Below are 22116 nucleotides of genomic sequence, written 5' to 3'. Positions count from 1 at the left end.
AGCTCACGGCAACGCTGAGTCCTTAACCCACTGAGCGAAGCCAGGGATCAAACCCGCAACCTCATGGTTTCCTAGTCGGATTCATTTCCATTGTGCCATGATGGGAACTCCTATTTTTAATTTTTTGAGGAACCTCCATGCCATTTTCCATAGTGGCTGTGCCAATTTGCATTCCCACTAACAGTGTATGAGGGTTCCCCTTTCTCCATAAACTCTCCAGCACTTGTAATTTGCAGACTTTGCAATGATAGTCATTCCGACAGGTGTGAGGGGACATCTCAGTGTTGTTTTGATTTGCATTTATCTAAAATTAGAGATGTGGAGCATTTTCTAGGATGCCTGTTAGTCATCCATTTGTCTTCTTTGGAAAAATGTCTATACAGGTCTTCTGTCTATTTTTTAATGGGGTCGTTTCTTGTTTGTAGTAAGTTGTATGAATTGTTTATATGTTTTGGATATTAACCCCATCAGTCACATCACTTGCAAATATTTTCTCCCATTCTGGAGTTGCCATTTTGTTTGGTCCATAGTTTTAAGTTGTACAAAAACTTTTGTTTTAATTAGATGCCATTTGTTTATTTTTGCTTTTAGTTATTTTGCTTTAGGAGACAGCCACAAAAATACTGCTATGATTTATGTCAGAGAGTGTTCTGCCTTTGTTCCCTTGCAGGACTTTTATGGTTTCCAGTCTTACATTTAAATCTTTAAACCACTTTGAGTGTATTTTTCTCTGTGGGGTGAGGGAATGTTCTAAATCATTGTTGTATGTGTGGGTGTCCAGTTTTTGCAGCACCACATGTTGAAGAGACGGTCTTTCCTCCATTGTATACTCTTGCCTCCTTTGATGTGAGTTAAATGTGTGTGGGTTTATATATGGGCTCTCTATTCCGTTCCGTTGAGCTGTAGGTCTGTTTTTGTGCCAGTAACATGCAGTTTTGATTCCAGTAGCTTTGTAGTATAGTTTGAAGTCTGGAAGTGTAGCAGCTCTGGCTTTGCTCTTTTTCCTCAAGGTTGCTCTGGCAATTCAGGTCTCCTGTGGCTCCATATGAGTTTTAGGATTATTTGCTTTAGTTCTGTGACAAATCCCATGAGTATTGCAATAGGGATTGCTTTAAATCTCTAGGTTGCTTTGGATAGTATGGTCATTTTAAGAATATAAATTCTTCTGATCCAAGAGCATGGGTTCTCTTTCCATTTCATTGTGTTATCTTTAATTTCTTTTGTCAGCGTCTCATGATTTTCTGAGTATAAGTTTTTTTACTTACTTGGTTAGATTTATTCATAGGCGTTTTACACTTTCTGATGCAATTATAAAAGGGATCGTTTTCTTAATTTCTCCCACTGATAGCTTATTGTTAGTGTATAGAAATGCAACTGATTTCATATATTAACTTTGTGTCCTACAACCATTAGAACTAATAAATTAATAAAGCATTCATTTATTATTCTAATAGTTTTGTGGTGGATTCTTTATGGTTTTTTTTACCTTTTATTTTGTTTTTTTTTTCTACTGCACAGCATGGTGACCCAAGAAAACTAAATAAAAGGAGTCCAAATTGGAAAAAAAAGTAAAAAATTATGACCAATGGTTTTTTCTTTTTTCTTTTTGTGTTTTGTCCTTTTAGGGCCGCACCCATGGCATATGGAGGTTCCCAGGCTAGGGATCTAATTGGAGCTGTGGCCTCCAGCCTATGCCACAGCCACAGCAATGCCAGATCCAAGCCGCGTCTGCGACCTACACCACAGCTCATGGCAACGCCGGATCCTTCAGCCACTGAGCAAGGCCAGGGATCAAACCTGCAACCTCATGGTTCCCAGTTGGATTCGTTTCTGCTGCGCCACGACGGGAACTCCTCCCCAGTGGTTTTCTATGTATAGTATCAAGTCATCTGCAAACAATTTGAGTTTTACTTTTATTTCCCAATTTGGTTTTTTTTTGTTTAGTTTTCTTGTCTGATTGCTGAGACTAGGACTTCCAAGACTATGTTAAATACAAATGGCGAGAGTGATCATCCTTGCCTTGTTCCTGATCTCAGATGGAATGCTTTCAGCTTTTTGCCATCGAATATTCTGTTAGCTGAGTTTTGGTGTTTCAGGTCTTATGTTTAAGTCTTTAATCCATTTCCAGTAATTTTTTACGTATGGTGTAAAAAGGTGTCCCACTTCATCTTTCACAGATACTCTCTTCCAGTCCATGGCTTGTTTTTCTGTTCTTCTGACGTCGTCTTTCACACAGCCGGATTTTAAAATTTTATTGAAGTCCCCTTCATCCCTTACCTTTCTCATGGATCGCATCTCCTGGGATGAGCCGTTTGGGTTTACCCAGGACCATCTATGTTTTCTTCCATGTTATCACCTAGGAGTTTCATAGTTTTCATTTTACATTTAGGGCCCTGATCTGTTTGGAGTTTTTGAGTTAACTTTTGTGAATGGTATAAAGTCTGTATCTAAACTCTTTTTTTCAGTCACGTACATGTCCAGTTGTTGGAGCACCGCTTGTTGACGAGGCTATTTTTGCTCCAAGGTATTGTCTTTGCTCCCTTGTGAATAAAATCAGTTGACTATATTTATATGGGTTTATTTCTGAGCTATCTATTCAGTTCTTTTGATCCATTTGCCTGGTGTTTGTTTTTGTTTTGTTTTGTTTTGTTTTTTTGCCGATAACACATTCTTAATTACTTACAGCCGTTCTTGAGGCTGGCATGGAAATAATGATGATTCTCTCCTCTGTTTTCTGCTGCAGAACTCACCAAGGAGGAACAAATTACTCCAATAGTGTGCAGAGATCTGAAGATAAAATTTCCTTTAGGGGTAAGGTTTGTGGTAACCAGATTTGAAAAGTATTTCCTATATGTCAGGCACTGTTCTCAGTGGTTTGCATCATTAATTCTTGGACTTATCATGATAACCTGATGAAGTCGGCAGTATTTACTCCACTGTTTTCAGATAAGGAACCGAAGCACAAGTAAGTTCAGTAAATGCTGTGTGTTATCCAGCTTATTAGAGGTATCGGCTGATCCTCTCAGGGGAGCTATTTCTGAACCTGGAGTGTCTTCCTTGGGTAGCACATGCTAAGGTCAGCCACACCATCCGCTCTCACTAAGTCCGTCTCTTGTTTCTCATGGACTCTTCTGTACCTGTTTAGTCTAGCCCCGGTTTTCACCTAAGCTCATGGCTGTACTCCTAGGACTATTCCCCTGTGTAGACTCTAAGTCCATTTGAAGGTGATGGATTTCAAGTCATGACTCAACCACTCAAAGGGTAAGTGGCCCTGAGGGTGTTGCTAATAATGTAATCATTTTTGATACTTGGAAAAAAACCAACTTTATTAAGATACAATTTACGTGCTATACAATGTACCCATTTAAAGTACAGCATTCAGTGGTTTTATTATATTGGCAGAGTTGCTCAGCCATCACCACAGCCTCATTTCAGAACTCCCCCCATTTCTGAGGTTTGAGTGAAGTATAGTTGATGAACAACAGTGCGGTCGCTTCCGCTGGACAACAGAGTGAATCAGTGATACCTAAACACACATCCGTTGTTCTTCGGATTCTTTTCCCATGTGGGTTATCACAGAATATTGAGTACGGTATCCTGTGCTGTAAGTTCAAAACTGTTTCATTTATTTAGTTATTTCTTTGCTTTTCAGGGCCGCACCTGTGGCATATGGAAGTTCCCAGGCTAGGGGATGAATCTGAGCTGTAGCTACTGGCCTACACCATGGCCAACAGCAACACCAGATCTGAGCCGCATCTGCGACCTATACCGCAGCTCACGGCAACACCGGATCCTTCACCCACGGAGCAAGACCAGGGATTGAACCCACAACCTCATGGTTCCTAGTCAGATTTGTTTCTGCTGCGCCATGACGGGAACTCCCCTCAAAACCTTGTAATCATTTCCCCCCCGCCGCCGACACACAACCCAATACACACTTGCCCTCACTTCCCACTACCTTGTCACTTCTCTGCCTTGAGCAGCCCTAATCTACTTTCAGTTTCTAGAGACCACAAAGAACTTTTAAAAATTGTGGTAAAACATACATAACACAGCACTTACCATTTAAGTGTTTTAAAGGTTGTTTTTTTTTTTTAATGGTAAAACCCCACGTGTAAGACTCACTCGTCTTTACCATCTTAAGCGTCCCGTTCCTTAGTGTGATGTGTCTTTACATTGTTGTGAGGCAAATTTCTAGAACTTTCTTGCCTTGCAAAACTGAAACTCTGCACCCCGCAAGGGGAATTGTTTAACGAGTATAGTTTCATTTTAGCCATTTTAAGTATAAAGTTCAGCGGCTTTGAGGACATTCACATCCTCAGACACCCATCAGCACTGTCCATCTCTAGCACGTTTCATCCTCCCAAGATGAAACTCTTCATCCGTATGTTTGGGTCATTATCCAGGCCTATCATTTCTGAGCTTCTGTTGGCTCCCGTGACTTGTGGATTGATTAAAATGAAATTCACGGGGCTGCAGTGTGCTCCTGTGATGACACGACCAGCGCGATGCCCTGTACAGAACTGAAGGTCATGGAGTGTAAATCCCTGAGCATCTTGTCCTTAAGCAAGGACCTTAAACCTGACCCGAGTCAAGCCAGTACATAAACTGTCAGAGGCCAGTACCCTCCCTGTTCAACGTCTGAAATAAAAAGGCAAAGCGGAAGTTATTAGTACTGTGGCAAGGGAGCGTTATGCTGGCCAGACACAGGGTCTCTTAGCAGGGCCTTCCGATGATCCTTTACAGGGCTTTTGGGAAATGGAGATTTTCAGGGGCTCGTGTGGTTTTGACATTAACCATACAAGCATGTTTATTTGAGGAACCCTATTTTAAAAAAGTTATTTATTTATTGAAGCAGAGTTGATTTACAATGTTATGTGAGTTTCAGGTACATAGCAAAGTGATTCAGTTATATATATACATATATTCTTTTTTCACATTCTTTTCTCGTATAGATTATTATAAAATATTGAGGGTAGTTCCCTGTGCTATACAGTAGGTCCTTGTTGTTTGTCTATTTTATATATAGTAGTGTGTCCAGAAAAGAAACTCATGGACTTGGAGGACAGACTTGTGGTTGCCAAGGGGGAGGGGGAGGGCGTGGGATGGACTGGGAATCTGGGGTTAATAGGTGCAAACTCTCGCATTTGGAATGGATAAGCAATGAGATGCTGCTGTATAGCACTGGGAACTATATTTAGTCACTTGAGATGGAGCATTGATGGAGAATAATGTGAGAAAAAGAATATATGTGTGTGTGTGCATGTGTGTGTGTGTGTGTGTGACTGGGTCACTTTGCTGTATGGTAGAAAATTGATAGAACACTGTAAACCAACTGTAATGGAAAAAATTAAAATCATTGTAAAATATGTATATAAGTAGTGTGTATATGTTACTCCCAAATGCCTAATTTATCCCTCCCTTTACTTTCCCCTTTGGTAATCAGAAGTTTGTTTTCGAAGTCTCTGAGTCTTTTTCTGTTTTGTAAATTAGTTCATTTGTATCACTTTTTCAGATTCCACTGTAAGTGATAGCGTTTGATATGTGTCTTTCTCTGACTTACTTCACTTAGTACGATCATCTCTAGGTCCATCCGTGTTGCTGCAAATGACATTATTCTTGTTTATGGCTGAGTAATATTCCATGATATGTATGTACCACATCTTTATTTTTCTGTCCAGGGACATTTAGGTGGCCTCCATGTCTTGACTATTGTAAATAGTGCTACAAAGAACATTGGGGTGCACGTGTCTTTTCAAATTATGGTTTTCTCTGGGTATATGCCGAGGAGTGGAATTGTTGGATCATGTGGTGGTTCTGTTTTTAGTGTTTTGAGGAACCTCCGTACTGTTTTCCATAGCGGTTGCATCAAAACCTTCCCACCCACGGTGTAGGAGGGTTCTGAGGGACTCTGCTTGGATTGACTGTCACTCACAGGTGTGTTTATTGGCATGAACCTGTTTCTAGCTGGCTGACATTTAGAAGCAAGGAGTGGATTGGTTGAATCACCAAGGCATTTTCACCAAGGTGAGCGGTCATTGATGGTGGGTTGAAAACCTGTTCTGGCGGCTCCCTGTCGTCATGGCCACAAGACAATAAAGTGTTTTCCTAGGTGTGTAGGACCCTTTTCTTCTCAGCCTCTCCTTTCCAAACAAGCCACCACCCTAGCAGACACAACTACACAGGTGAGGCTAATCTTATTGCTCTCTCAAATCAAACCCCATTGCATCTCTGGTTGATTTGGATCTGAGATAAAGTCTCTTATGAGCTCCCCTCTGAAACTGTGACACTTCCCTCTTTTGTCTGGTCCAATCACAACCATTTCCGTTTTCAATTTATTTATTCATCACTGCCATAAACATTTCCAGTGTTTCATGTTTTCTTATGATGAATGCCACAAAAAGATGAATCAGTAGCTTAAAGTCCTGAGATAATCCAAAGGAGAAGCTTCTTTGGCTGTCTTGCATCGGAGGCATGAGACATTTTAAAGTACGTGAATTTCATAAGAACGGGAGAATCTTTGTAACCGTGGGAAAAGCACACAAGTGTTAGCACACAAGTGTTAGTGTGCGTGCACTTACATCTTGGAATATGTGATATGTTGAGTGGACAGTATTCTAATTATTCATAGTCATAATTACTGGAATTCTAGGTATTCAGGTCCTACAGGAGGACAAAACAGCATTTGCTGATTAAGTCCAGACAAAGTGAATTTATGAGCCAGAACTTCTGTAGAGGAAGTGTGAAAAACAGCAAGGAGAACTGAGAATGCTTTGCATTATTTTTTATCATAGGAACCGAGATTATCCTGAGGATTTTATCACCAACGTCTAGACAGGTGGGCTGCAGATATCCCATATCCACGTAAGAAAATACCATTCGATTGGTTAGAAACGGGGCCCAAGCTTGTTAGTACCACCTTCTCTCTTGTGTTACCCCAGTAGCCCTCCGTGAATCCACGAGTGAGAGAGAAAGCTGCCTCTCCTTCAGGGTTTTAGGTAATTATCCCGCCTCCGTGTGGCTCCATCCCTGTTGCATTGCCTAGACGTTGGGCCAGGGGGTGCTGTGGAATCTCACCACATTTTATTAAGGTGTGGAGCGTGGATGTGACATTTCACGTTGTGACATCACGTCACTGCCTCAGGGCCTGGTGTATACCTGGGGCTCTTAGGAGTCCGTCTGCAAGTCCGTTCTGCCTGACTTTTCGGGTTACTCAGCTCCGTTCAGGCACATCGGGCTGGTCTGTGTGTGGCGTCTGATGGCCATGCCAGTGTTCAGCCAGGATGGCCAAGAGCACCACCAGGACCAGCCCCGCCACGCCCATTCGGATCGCATTCTCCATCGCGGAGCCCTGGTTCGTGGTGTCTAGTTAGAAGGAGAGGAATGGTCACTGGTCATGTTTCCTTCCACCCCGTCCCAAGAGCCCCGAAAAGGGAGCCGTTGTCCCCGTGTGTGGCTTCCCTCTGACCCCCTCCTCAGGGAGTGCCTGCGTTCGCGAGCCCCCGGCTTCGTCTTGAGCCTGGGTCCGAGAGTGAGGAACTGCAGTCCAGGGGAAACTTGTCGATAGGAAAGGAGGTGGTCGTGGGGCGTTGTGTTTGCTTTTCAGTCCCTCCTCATGTGGCGAATTCGCCGAATGTCTCATCCTATCCTTGTGACATCTCCGTAGACCCAGAATCCTAACTTTTCTCTTCTGCACCTTCTTCACCCCCCATAATGATTCGTGTTCCTTTCTCATGCGTGACAGAGGGTACAGGATGGGGGGCATCTGGAAAGCAGGTAGGAGAAACTTTTCAGGAAAACTCAGGTAAACTTTCTCTCCCTTATTGTATGACCTTTCACTAGATATTGGTATTCTTTGAATCTTTAAAAAATTCTTCCTTCGTTTTATGGACTTCAGGGGCCTATATCCCTCTCAAGGATGTAATAAAACACTGTGAAATTATAATGCTCAGAAATCCTAGTAATGCTCTCCTGTTAAAGGACAGAAATCAATTCCAAGTGGATTTGGAATTCCAAGGGAATTTTTTTTTTTTTTTTTGCAAGCAAACAAAGTCTATTACAGGAAAGCAAACAGCTCCCTGGACAGCTGGGAGGGGAGAGGAGAGCCCCCCTCTCTGTTGCCCTATAGGGGTTTTTAATCCCTTAAAGATGGGGGCCAGAAGGATGTGGTTTCCTCCCATGGGCCTTGCCCAATTACCTGTATCAGTCCCACAGGAATTCTTTTTTTTTTTTTTTTTTTTTTTTTTTTTGGTCTTTTGTCTTTTTGTCGTCGTTGTTGTTGCTATTTCTTGGGCTGCTCCCGCGGCATATGGAGGTTCCCAGGCTAGGGATTGAATCGGAGCTGTAGCCACCAGCCTACGCCAGAGCCACAGCAACGCGGGATCCGAGCCGCGTCTGCAACCTACACCACGGCTCACGGCAACGCCGGATCGTTAACCCACTGAGCAAGGGCAGGGACCCAACCCGCAACCTCATGGTTCCTAGTCGGATTTGTTAACCACTGCGCCACGACGGGAACTCCCCCACGGGAATTCTTAACTGCAAGAGGCAGACTGTTTCAGGTTTGGGAAGATAATCCAGGAGAGGATCATCTTGACATTGGGGTAGGAGATACAATGAATCCAAAATAAGATACAATGAATCTTCTCAAGAAAAAGGCTCATCAGTTCACCCTCCTGCACAGATGCCCATTTGTCCCTGAACCATTCCTTGAAAAGACCATTTAGCCTCTATGCTCTCTCAGCCCACGACCATCATATTTGCTTAGCTTGAGAATGACTGGACAGGGCAAGCATGAGAGGCACCTGTGGTGACCCTGCTCATCCATCAGCACTTGCTTTCCTCTGCTGTAACTCTCGTTTCTCCCTCTGAGCAGAGTGATGCCTGCAAACAGTATAAAAGTGGGAGTCTCGATAGAGTTTTTTAGCATCTTTTCTATGAGCCCTAAGTTACCAGTCAACCACTTAAGAGTCGATTCTAATGCTGTAGGTTCCTATAAGGATTTCCCGCTGCAGCTGAGCGTGTGAACAGTGTAAGCTTGTATCTAGTATCGACTGCCTCCACATGACCACTTAGCGTGGTGCTGAGTGTTGGCCTCTGCTTTCTTAACAAGCCACGTGTTTTCAAAAGACACTGGAGAACTCTAGGAAAGGATGCGAATGCCACATGGGCATAGGTGAGAAGTGCTTTCTCTCTCTCCACACTTCTCTGAGAAGAAACTCTGTATTGCACTCCGTTCTTTCTCAGTGTGTCTCTTTATAGTCCTGCCCGAAGCCAAGGCCCTGGACAGCCAGCTAGAGTTCCAAGGAGGGGGATGTAGGCTGGGCTGGGGTGCACTTACCTGTGACCACAAGCTCCAGGGCATCACTGGGGGCCGACCACACATAAGGGCTGCCACTGTACCAACCATAGCATGTGTAGTTCCCTGAGAAGCTGAGGTTCACAGGACCCAGAATGAAAGCACCCTGGCGTCTCCCATTTTGGTGCAGGGACAGAGCGGCCCCTCCCTCACTGCTCAGTGAATATCTATCAAATGCCATGTGTGCCGAGCTGCACTGGAGGGAAATATTCTCCCCTGGCCTCACCACGAGGCCCTCATCAGCGAAGAGGAAGGGTTTGTCATACAAGCCTAAAAGAGAAGAGATACGTTATGAGTAAGAATTTCTTTTCATTCCCGTTTATCCCTGCCACTCGTGTTGGAGCCATGCTGTGAGGGAAGATGCTAGTCTTTCCTGCCACAAAGATAGGGGAGCAGGGAACATCTCATCTCACTGCCACAGGACTGATAATTTGTTCCAAATTATGGTGGATAGGACTGAGCAAACAAGTAGCCTGCGGAACTTAGATGAGGTTCCGTCTTCAAGAGAGAACGCCCTCCAATCAGAAGCACCTTGCCACTCTGTTACCAGTTACGACATGAGGAGTTCTCCCCATACCACCGAGCAAGTCTGAGACACCGCCAGCTGGGCATCCCATAATTTAACTCAATTCTGAAACTATCTGCCTGAAGTGAATGTCAGATCCAGCCGGTTAAGGGCTTAGTCCTATAAGACCACCCCCACTTCAGATGCCAATCAAACGTCCATGTCATGATCTGAGCATCTGACTGAATGGCCCTAAGCTGGAAGTTCCCAGGACCCCCTTCTTGGATTCAGTTAATTTGCTAGAGTGGCTTACAGATCTCAGGAAACCAGTTTACTTACTAGGTTATTGGTTTACTATCAAAGTGTGAATCAGGAACAGCTAGATAAAAGAGATGCATTGGGCTTCATTACCTGGGCATAGTATTAAATCATTGACTGTTGACAAGTGATTCAACTCCAGCCTCTCTCCCCTCCATGAAGATCACGTTGTGTGTGGGTGGGGAGTGGTGGGGCTGAAAGGTCAGTCCTCCCATTAATTACTTGGTTGGTTTTTCCCCTGGCACCCAGTCCCCTAAGGTACTTTCCAGAAGTCACCTTACTAACACGAACTCAGGTGTGGTTAAAATGGATTTCTTATAAATATTAAGACATCTTTATCACTCTGATCACTTGGAAAATTCCAAGGGTTTGGGGAGCTTTGTGCCCAGAACCAGGATGAAAACCAGCTACATGTATTTCCTATTATAAGGCACAACATCACAAGCCACATGCTGGGGAAGGGGGAGCATGGTATCCAGATAATTTGACAAGTTATGTCAGGGGCCGAAGGAGGCGATATTGTGTAAAAAGAACAGAAAGATCTGGAAATTCGGAGTGCATCTTTCTGGAAAAGCAGGGTTAGGCCACCCTGAAGACAGAGCTTGCATTGGCGGACTGGACTCGTGCAGTGGGAGCGTAATTCCCCACTTTGTAGGCAAGAGCTGCATACAGTGATTTCTTTCCATGTGGAAAGGAAGGTCCGGGGACGCGTAATGTTACCATGGAGAAGTCTGAGGAACATGATCTCAGCCAGGTGCCTGAGCGCACACCAGCCGCCACATTCATTTTCATCGTACCTATCTTGATATGATAGAGTGAAAAAGGCACCAGGTCTGGGTGGTCTTCCTCATAACTGTCTCTGTTGCATCACGAGTAAACATCAGACCACTTCCAATAGTGGGGCATCCTGCAAAATATCTGAGTAGGACTCCTCAAGACTTTCAGTGTTGTCAGAGACCAGGAAAATCAGAGAAGCCTCCCTAGGAAAGAGGAGCCTAAAGCGATAGGACGACCAAATGCAATGAGGGATGGGATCACAGAATAGGATGTTAGGTAAACACTAAGGAAATAAAAAAAAATCCTGTGAACTTTGGCTCATTATAATGTATCAGTATTTGTTCTTAATGGTTATGGGTGTATCATATGAAAGGAAGATATTAACACCAAGAGGAAACTGGGTACCAGGTATGTGGGAACTCTCTGGTGTAGCTTCTCAACTTCTCTGTGAATCTGAAACTGTTCTAAAAGTAGCATCTATGAAAAAATAAGAAAAGGCCAGAGACCCCGGATGTCTCCTCACCTGTCACCACCAGCTCCAGGGCCTCACTATACTCTGACCAGCTGTACTGTTTCTTATATCGGCACCGATAACGCCCCGCGGTATTTGTGTCCATGTGGTTGATGATGAACTCAGCCGCCTTCTGAAACCGCAGTTTCTCCTCCACCACTTCGTATGTAGAGTTCCTCATGATCTCCAGTTGGTACAGGTAAGACTCGGGAGTTCCCCAGCACAAGATCTTCACAGACTCATTCCAGGGAATCACAAAACCGGGTGTGGCAGATATGGTAGGAATGGGAAAATGCCCTAGAAGCAAACAGAGCCCAGCGTCAGGTGGTCTGCCAAGGAGAAACCATACTTCTTCGTTTTGCTGCAGGGAGAACAAATAAAGTAAGGTGTGACAGATTTATAATTCCTGCCTTCATTTGGGGGGGGTATTTTCCAATTGTGGTAAAATAAAACATGTTATATAAACAGTACCCAACTTGGTGCATTAATTACAGTCACTGTGTTGTGAAACAACCACCGTCTGTTTTCAAGATTGTTTGATGATTCCAAACAAGTGCCCTATAACTGCTAAGCACTAACTCCCACTGTCCCTTTCCTCTGGCTCTGGTCCTTGCTCATCTGTGTGTGTCTCTGCGAATGTGCCTAGCCGAGGCACCTCATGTCAGCGGGATTAGCACCGTATTTTTCTTTCTGTATTGGTGTTTTTCACTTTGTGTAATGTTGTCAAGATTCATCCACGTGTAGCATGTGTCAGAATACCCCTCCTTTTCATGGCTGATTAATATTCCGCTGTATGTATAGACCATGTTTTGTTTATCCATTCATGTGCATGGATATTCGGATTATTTCCACTTTTGGCTGTTGCGAAAAATGCTGCTGTGAACGTTGGTGTGTACATATTTTGTTAGAGTCCCTGCTTTCAATTCCTTTTGTGTGTATGTATGTGTATATGTGTATATCTGTATATGTGTATATATCTGTATAGGTGTATATCTCTATGTCTATATATCTATGTATGTGTATATATCTGTATGGGTGTATATATCTATGTGTATATGTCTGTATGGGTGTATGTATCCATATATGTGTATATATCTGGGTGTATATCTATATATGTGTATATATCTGTATATGTGTATATATCTGTATGGGTGTATATATACACACACACACATATGTGAATTGCTGGATTGGGTGTTTTGTTTTTGAGGAACTGAAGGATTTTTTGAGGAACTGAATTCCTTTTATGTTTTTTAAAAAAATGGAGGTGAAATTCACATAACATAAAATTCGCCATTTTTAAAGTATACAATTCAGTTGCATTTAGTACATTCACAATGTTGTGCAGTCATTACCTCTATCTAGTTCCATTTTCATTGCCCGCAGAAGGTGACCCCACACGTATGAATCAGGCGCTCCCCATCCCACCCTCCCTGCAGCTCCTAGCAACCACAAGCGGGCTTGGTGTTTTGTTGCCATGGTAATCCTTATCAACATGCCCTCTGCTCTTCGAAGGGGAGGGTCCTGAAGCTTGGAGAAACCACACGCATTGCTCAAGACCACAGCTGAAGAGTGATCGTATCTGGTTTGGAAACTGGTATCTCACTCCAGCTTCTGTGCCCTCCCCCCTCTGCAGATGGGGAGAGCTCCCTCTCCGGAAACAGTTAGCACGATGTGAGGGACCTCCCCCGAGTGTCGGATACATATGATTAGTTCTGTGGGAGAGGGCCTGAAGTCTGAGACTTGGAAACTAAACAGCTCGGGGAGTGGGGTTTAGGGTGTAACAGGATTTGGAAAGGTTTGGGGGGCACATGAAGGTACTGGTTGGCTTCTTGGCACCAAGCCATTCATACTGAGTGACTCTGAGTGATGTTGTCTTTTGAGGACTTCTGGGCAATACAGCAACTATCAAATAGAGAAACACTCAAAACCTGATGGTTCCCTTCGTATCATCTATTTTAGACTTGACGGTAATGTGCTCAACCACAGCTCTGCGAAAGGGGATACGCAGGGAGCTTGCTCACCCCACAGGGATTGTGAAGCAAGATGAACCCTGCAGGACTTCCTTATATTCAGTGTTGTTCACTCACCAATACATCCAGTATTTATTTTTCCAAATACGTAGATGCGGACTCTTGCCTTTGGAATAGATTAGCAATGAGATCCTGCTGTGTAGCACTGGGAACTATGTCTGGTCACTTATGGTGGAGCATGATAATGGGAGAAAAAGGAATGTATACATGTATGTGTGACTGGGTCATCTTGCTGTATAGTAGAAAATTGACAGAACACTGTAAACCAGCTGTGGAAAAAGTAAAAATCATTATATATAAAAAAATACTGGAGTTCCCATCGTGGCGCAGTGGTTAACGAATCCGACTAGGAACCATGAGGTTGCGGGTTCGGTCCCTGCCCTTGCTCAGTGGGTTAACGATCCGGCGTTGCCGTGAGCTGTGGTGTAGGTTGCAGACGCGGCTCGGATCCCGCATTGCTGTGACTCTGGCGTAGGCCGGTGGCTACAGCTCCGATTTGACCCCTAGCCTGGGAACCTCCATATGCCGCAGGAGCGGCCCAAGAAATAGCAACAACAACAACAACAAAAAGACAAACAAACAAACAAACAAACAAAAAAACTTAGAGGCATGCCTCCCTAAACCCAGGCACATGGTTTATCTACTCTCATGACCAGAACCAGTGGTTATCAACAGGAGACAGGCAGTTTTCACTCCAGGGGACAATCTGTTAATATCCGGAAGCATTTGTGGTTGTTACAGTTGTGGTAGGAGGTACGATTGTCATCTAGTGCGTGGAGGCCAAGGATGCTGCTCTACATTGTGTAATTCACAGGACTGCCCCTAAAACAAAGGATTCTCCAATCTCAAATGTCCACACTACTGAGATTGAGAAACTCCGCCCAAAGCAGAACCAAACCTTTAAGGGAAGGATAATGAGGAAAATGCCAGCTATTAATTTAAAAAATAAACTAGTATGCAATTGTAGGACATGATATAATGATCTGCAGTTATTAAGGTATAGAGCTTGGAGATATGATGGCAGGCCTGAAGGATTTAGCTGACGAGTGAGGATGAGTACAAACTGCCAGGGCGACATGGAGAGGAAGATTTGGAGCATTTCGGAGAGAAGGAGCAGTGGGAGAAAGCCCTGAGTTAATAGTGTGCAGTGAGGAGTTCCCTCTGTGGCTCAGTGGTTAACGAACTCGACTAGGATTCATGAGGATGCAGGTTGGATCCCTGGCCTCGCTCAATGGGTTATGAGCTGTGGTGTAGGCTGGCAGCTGTAGCTCCGATTCAACCCCTAGCCTGGGAACCTCCCTATGTTACAGGTGCAGCCCTAAAAAGAAAATGATAATAATAATGTGCAGTGAGTGAAGGAGAAACTAAATTGAGATCAGCAAGGGTAAAGAGCAGAAACTGAGGTGGAGAGTGGAAGATAGACTAGATGGATAGTCACGAGCCAGAAGGATAGAGCTTGAGAGACAGGGGTAAGTCCATGGGTTTATTTGAAGATAGGCTACTGAAGCGTTTAAGAGGGAGGTAAATACATTTGTATTTTAAAGACACAAATAATCCAAGCTATAATCTTTAGAAGGAACTGGAAGAAAGAAGACGCGAATGGACGTGGAATTACACCCACCCGGAGGCCAGGGGAGTTGGGATGACAGAATATACAGGAGTCATTTAGTACTACTTAGTGCTTGGTACTCTAGTAGTACCGGTAAATACACAGATTCTACAGGAGCGTTGGGCTAAGGCAGTGTTCCTTTAAATGAAACAAAGTGGATAGACTGGGGAGAGTTAGGTTGTGGAAACAAGTGCATTCTCTTTATGGGAAGGATATGGGGCAGTAGAAGGTGTCTCCTGACTTCCTCATCCCTGCAGTTGTGAGTCAGGTAGAAGTCATGCAAGAGCAACCCAGCAGAGACAACTAGATTGGAGAATAAAATTGGAATTTTTTGGGGTTTTAGACTCTCCAGCTTTTCTATCCCAGAGTGGCCGTGAAGGAATAGGGAGATTGGGGGAGATCTAGGGGAATACTTACCTTCCTGTGCCTCAATCTTCTGGCCAAGACAGAACACTGGAAAAGAGACATTCATGAAAACACAATCCTCCAGTTTCCAGTCTTTGTCATAAATCACCCAACATGACATACAGGTGTCATTTTTTTTTTCTTCTACAGTAAGCATAGCTTTAAGGCTCATTTTTCAGTCTAATCTGGGGCTTTTGTCTGTAGGAACTCCGGAACTGTCATGAATCTCCAGACAGCCATAGGTTGAACGAGCCCCACAAGGTCACCTGGACCACTTGACCACTGAGCCTTACAAGTTAGCACGAACTCGGGTGGACACAGTTAGAGATACCTGGGCAAAGACCATCTCTCCACTAAGGAGATCAAAGTCTTCTTGGCAGCCACAAAATCAGTGAGTTTGCGTGTCGAGAGAGAGTGTGACTGTGTTGGAATCCCCCCCCTTCCCTCTATCCCACTTGCATTTCAGGACTCACCAAGACAGAAGAGGGTGGTGTTTCTGGGGGCCATGATTCTGACACAGCCGGCCTCAGCCCAGTTAGCCTCTTGTTGGTGCATGTTAGCAGATGACAGAGTCTCATGAGACCGTCAGGTCCACAGGAAGTATGAGACCAGAGTTCCTCGTCAGAATTTCTACATCTGTTGCTCCACAGGAATGGTTCCTTCCCAAAGAACTTAGTTCTGGGGAGCTCTTGGGTGGAGTCTAAGAGGAGACGGATCTTCCTGCTTGTGTTTCAGATGAGAAGTGAACCTCTTCCTCAACCTGTGTCTCATGGGGCTCAAGTCTTGCTTTGGACCAGATCCCGCATCCAAGAACATAAGACGGGTGCCGTAGACACACAGATTTTTCTCCATTGGTCCATCAGTCAGAAGCTATGTGGTCTTGCCTGTTACGGTTCTACATGTCCTTCCAGGAATTCATGGACCAAGTATACCCATTTGGGCTTAATCAGGCAGGCTGTGTACGCTTCTCTTTTTAAAATTAAAGTATAGTTGATTTACATTGTTGTGCCAATTTCTCCTGTGCGGCAGGCGGTATACTTGTGCCTGGATTATCTCAATGCTAGCATGTAGAGGAATCCTTTTTACAGGAGGTACTAATCAACTCTGAAGAAAGAACTCCTCTAGCTATATCTGTATCCGGGTCTGAATCTACATCTGTATTTATGTCTATAATCCATCAATAGATGGATTGAGAGCATAGATTGGATGGATGGATAGATTAATAGATAGATAGATGGAGTGAGTTATAGACACCTGACTGTTACTAGCTCTTCATATATTAGAAGTCAAATACTTCACATCCGTCTTTCTGTTAGCTGTCTCATTTCATTCCAGTACATCACTCTTTTTTCCCAGTTTTATGGAGATGTAGTGGACGTAACATTGGGTAAGTTTAAGGTGCACAGTAAATGACGACTTGATACACTTCTGTCCTGCAAGGCAATGTCCACTGTGGCGTTAGCTGAGGGCTCCATCACCTCACATAATTGCTGTTTCTTTTTTGGGGGGTGTGTGGGCGGTCAAAACATTCAGATTTACTCTGTCAGCGCATTTTAAATATAGAAAACAGGAGTTCCTGTCGTGTCGCAGTGGTTAACGAATCTGACTAGGAACCATGAGGTTGCCGGTTCTATCCCTGCCCTTGCTCGGTGGGTTTAACGATCCGGTGTTGCCATGAGCTGTGGTGTAGGTTGCAGACGTGGCTCGGATCCCACGTTGCTGTGGCTTTGGCATAGGCTGGCAGCTACAACTCCAATTTGACCCCTAGCCTGGGAACCTCCATATGCCGTGGGAGCGGCCCAAGAAATGGCAAAAAGACAAAAATAAATAAATATATATAGACTACAGTATGGGCAATTATACTCACCATGCCATACATTGGGTCCGTAGAAATTACTTGCCTTTTAATTGAAATGTTGTGCCCTTTGACCTTCATACCCCAATCTCCCCAGCCCAGCTCCTGGTAATTTTTGCTTTCCAATGCTTTCCAGTGTACCGAGTGTAAAGACTTGAGCCTCTCTCATCTTTCAGAAGGCAAATCAGCTCTTGTCTGAGCTATTTTTTTAAATAATGATTTTTATTTTTTCCATTACGGTTGGTTTACAGTGTTCTGTCAGTTTTCTACTGTACAGCAAGGTGACCCAGTCACACATACATGTATACATTTTTTTAAATGATCATGCACCATCATACGTGACTAGATATTAGAGAAATGCAAATCAAAACTACCATGAGGTACCACCTCACTCCAGTCAGAATGGCAATCATGAATAAGTCCACAAGTAACAAATGCTGGAGAGGGTGTGGGAAAAGGGAAACTTCCTGCACTGTTGGTGGGAATGTAAATTGGTACAACCACTATGGAGAATAGTATGGAGGTACCTCAGAAAACTAAATATAGAACTACCATATGACCCAGCAATCCCACTCTTGGGCATATATCCAGACAAAACTTTCCTTAAAAAAGACACATGCACCTGCATGCTCAGTGCAGCGCTATTCACAATAACCAAGACATGGAAACAACCCAAATGTCCATTGACAGAGGAATGGATTAGTGTTCTATTGTGGTATACATACACAATAGAACACTAACTACTCAGCCATAAGAAAGAACAAAATAATGCCATTTGCAGCAACATGGATGGAACTAGAGACTCTCATGCTAAGTGAAGTAAGAAAGAGAAAGGCAAATACCGTATGATATCACTTATGTCTGGAATCTAATATAGAGCATAAATGAACATTTCTGCAGAAAAGAAACTCATGGAGAACAGACTTGTGGTTGTCAAGGGGGGTGGGGAGGGGGTGGGATGGACTGGGAGTTTGGGGTTAATAGATGCAGACTTTTGCCTTTGGAATTGTCTGAGCGATTTTGTGCAAATTTAAATTGTGGATTTTTTCCTCATATTTCATCCATCTCCATATATATCTGTCACCTGAAAATTTAGTGAGGTAGGTTGCAGAAAATCGCCCCACATTCCAGTTTTCTTTCTTTTGCTTTAGGCATTCTTTCTTTCTTTACTCTCATTCGAATGTGGCTTGGGTAGAGAGAAAATAGTGTCTGTGCTCGTAGTTGGGTATTTTATTTTATTTTATTTTTTGTCTTTTGTCTTTTTTGTTGTTGTTGTTGCTATTTCTTGGGCCGATCCCGCGGCATATGGAGGTTCCCAGGCTAGGGGTTGAATCGGAGCTGTAGCCACCGGCCTACGCCAGAGCCACAGCAACGCAGGATCGGAGCCTTATCTGCAACCTACACCACAGCTCACGGCAACGCTGGATCGTTAACCCACTGAGCAAGGGCAGGGACCGAACCCTCAACCTCATGGTTCCTAGTCGGATTCGTTAACCACTGCGCCACGACGGGAACTCCTTAGTTGGGTATTTTAAATGAGTTAAGGGAGTAGTGAAAAAATTCAGGGCTCCTAGAGACAGAATGACCTGATTAAAAATACTATGAATATTGAAGTTCCCATTGTGGCACAGTGGAAATGAATCTGACTAATATCCATGAGGACACAGGTTTGATCCCTGGCCTTGCTCAGAGGGTTATGGATCCGGCATTGCTGTGAGCTGTGGTGTAGGTTGCAGATGTGGCTCAGATTTCACGTTGCTGTGACTGTGGTGCAGGCCAGCAGCTACAGCTCCGATTCGGCCCCCTAGCCTGGGAACCTCCATGTGCTGCGGGTGTGGCCCTAAAAAGCAAAAAACAACTATAAACATTGATTCAAAACTAAATGATTTTCTAGGCCTGAACCACAGTTATCAGTCAGCATGGGCACAGTGTGTTAGTTCACCACAGACTTTGGCGTGAGTTTTTCTTTTGTTATTTCCTTCTGTAGAAGAGGAATATTAAAGCTAGTTGTATTCTGAGAGTATGCCCCACCTTGAGAGCATGCCCTTTTCTCTGGGGGAATTCGGAGCAGCAATTCCAAGTAGCTCCATCCTGCTCTTCCCTTCATTTTCCTTCCAGATCTCGCTAAGACCTAATACATTTATTTTCTTGGCCATTGCACACCTCTGTGAAACAGAAACCGGGGCCCCATAGAACTGACTCACGCATTGGTTGTGGTCTCTTGGGCCCCGGGCTCCCTCCACAAACTGATGGCGACAGAGGAGGTTGAACAGCTTCCTTCTTTCCCATGCTTGGCTTTGGTTTTCCCATGACATGTACGGACAAAAATATCTATGTTCCTGAAAATTGTTTGAGCTAAACCCAAGATCTCACCTTGTTCTCAGACCCAAGTGTCTCTCCAAGCCCATGTCTGGACCAAACCCCTAACTCTACTGTGTGATATTTGTTTATAGGGGGTGGTCCAGCAGACAGGAGATGGGATCAGGAATCTTCTATTTGGGTCCCCACACAAATACAAAGATTCAGCAAAGAAGTGTGTATAAAACACACATCGCAGAGTGAGTCTGCCAAGGTCATTGCAATGAATCTTTTTCATTGTTGTTCACTGGCATTGCTAACTTAAATGCCAACTACACACCTAAAATATAGTCACCATGCTGTATGTTAGGTCCCAGAACTGATCCACCTTATAAAAGGAACCTTGCTAGTGCAAGTAGGTAGCATATTATTCCCGTAGGATTTTTATCTGTCTTCAGAGAGGAAGGAATCCTGATTCATTCACTTGACGTGTACTTCCTAAAGCCTCTAAGTGCTGCATCTTTGTACATAAACTTGGGTCTTAAAGATAAATCAGACTTTATTCTGCTTCAAGGAACTCACAGTCCAGGGATGAGTAACAAACCAATGGAGAACAGATAGAGTAACATTTTATATATAATGTATATCTACAGTAATGGGAACACATGAAACCATGGGGAAACAAGCAGCTGACCTAAACCATGAGGTCAGAAAATGATTCTTTTGAGGAGTAGATATCTACATTGAAACTTTAAAAGAATACAAAAATGTTTCAAGGAACAGTGACAAGACCTTAAAAAACAACATCCAGAACAGAGGAAACAGGATGTCTTAAGACCCATCACTTTTCCGTTTATATTAGCACCCCCTCGAGTGAAATATTTAGGCAAAAGTCCAGCAAAATCCATTAAGATACATATGAGGAAAACTACAAAACTATAATGAATGAAATAAAAGAAAAACTGAATGAAGGAAAGATGGTCCATGTTGATGGACAGGAAGACTCAATACTGTCAGGATGCCGGTCCTTCCCAATTTAATTTATAGATTCATGCAATTTGAATCAAAATCATAGCAAGTAATTTTATAGATTTCAACAAGCTGATTCTAAAGTTTATGTGGAGAGAGAAAAGACCCAGAAACGCCAACATAATATTGAAAGACAAAAATTGTAGAACCAGTGGTTCCTGACTTCACAAATTACTACAAAGCTATAGTAATCAAGACAGTGCAGTATTGACGAAAGAACAGACAAAGAGATCAATGCAACTGAATAGAGACCCTGGAAATCACCCACGTAAGTATTATCAACAGTCTTTGACCAAGGAGCAAAAAATAGTTTCCTCAACAGATTGTGAAACATCTACAGGCAAAAAATGAATCTAGGCACAGGCCTTAGACCTGTCAAAAGAATTAACTCAAAGTGAATCATAGACTTAAATGTAAAAGACAAAGCCATAAAACTCCTAGACAGCAACACAGGGTAAGACCTGGATGACCATGGTAATGCCTTTTTAGACAGTGCCAAAGACACAGTCCACAAAAGAAGTGATACGCTGGACTCCATTAAAATTGGAAACTTCTGCTCTGTGAAAGACAATCAAGATAATTATAAGACAAGCCACAGATTGGGAGAGAATATTTGCAAAAGACATCTGGTAAAGGACTGTTAGTCAAAAAAAAAAAAATTGAAAAGAACTCTTAAAACTCAGCAATAAGAAAAAAACCTGATTAAGAATGAATCAAAGACCTTAACAGATATCTCACCAAAGATATGCAGATGAAAACTACACATGAAAAAATGCTCCAGAAGTTCCTGTCATGGCTCAGCAGTTAACAAACCTGACTAGCATCCATGAGGATGCAGGTTTGATCCCTGGACTCTCTCAGTGTGTTCAGGATCTGGCATTGCCGTGAGCTGTTGTGTAGGTGGCAGATAAGGCTCCGATCCTGCGTTGCTGTGGCTCTGGCGTAGGCTGGCGGCTACTGCTCCAATTGGACCCCTAACCTGTGAACCTCCATATGCTGTGCGTGCGGCCCTAAAAAGATGAAAAAGAAAAGAAAAAATGCTCCATATCATGTGTCATCAGGGAAAGACAAACTAAACCAGGAGCCAGATACCACTGCACACCTGTTAGCATACCCTAAATTTGAAATACTGGCAACGCTAAATGCTGACAAGGCTGTGGAGCCACAGAAACTCACAAATCCTGCTGGTAGAAATCCAAAACCACTTTGGAGGAGAGTTTGGAGGATTCTTACAGACTAAGCGTCCAGCCTACAGTCCAGCAGGTGCACACACAACCCTGCATGTGGCTGTTCATAGCAGCCTGATTCATAATTGCCCCACCTCGGAAGCAACCGAGATATCCTTCAGTGAGCGAACAGGAATGTAAACCGTCGTCCATCCAGACAACGGACTGATACTCGGTTCCAGAAGAAATGCG

General features: G+C 43.6%; 1 protein-coding gene across 2 annotated transcripts; it reads right to left on the bottom strand.

The window, feature by feature from the left end:
• On the bottom strand, positions 6322–16141 carry FCAR (Fc fragment of IgA receptor). Of its 2 annotated transcripts, none has more exons than XM_003481905.3 (5): positions 15990–16141; positions 15529–15564; positions 11482–11766; positions 9341–9628; positions 6322–7765 (listed from the first exon to the last, which is right to left on the bottom strand). In XM_003481905.3, the coding sequence occupies exons 1-5, from the start codon at positions 16069–16071 to the stop codon at positions 7677–7679; spliced, it is 780 nt and encodes a 259-aa protein (XP_003481953.1). In that variant the 5' UTR covers positions 16072–16141; the 3' UTR covers positions 6322–7676. The 2 variants fall into 2 exon arrangements, with proteins under 2 accessions (XP_003481953.1, NP_001116584.1); NM_001123112.2 differs by having other exon boundaries at positions 6770–7365; positions 15990–16124.

This window comes from Sus scrofa, chromosome 6 (assembly GCF_000003025.6).
Source record: "Sus scrofa isolate TJ Tabasco breed Duroc chromosome 6, Sscrofa11.1, whole genome shotgun sequence".
Classification (NCBI taxonomy): Eukaryota; Metazoa; Chordata; class Mammalia; order Artiodactyla; family Suidae; genus Sus; species Sus scrofa.
The sequence above is the reverse complement of the archived record's forward strand: the minus strand, read 5'-3'. Positions and strand labels throughout refer to the sequence as shown.

What these genes read in the sequence shown, in the direction of transcription:
- FCAR (NM_001123112.2), bottom strand. Translation starts at nt 16,023, where the DNA reads ATGGCCCCCAGAAACACCACCCTCTTCTGTCTTG. An exon ending in CACCACCCTCTTCTGTCTTG is followed by an intron (nt 15,565 to 15,989) that starts GTGAGTCCTGAA and finishes TCTCTTTTCCAG; the next exon opens with TGTTCTGTCTTGGCCAGAAG. An exon ending in CCTGGAGCTGGTGGTGACAG is followed by an intron (nt 9,629 to 11,481) that starts GTGAGGAGACAT and finishes CTTCTCTTTTAG; the next exon opens with GCTTGTATGACAAACCCTTC.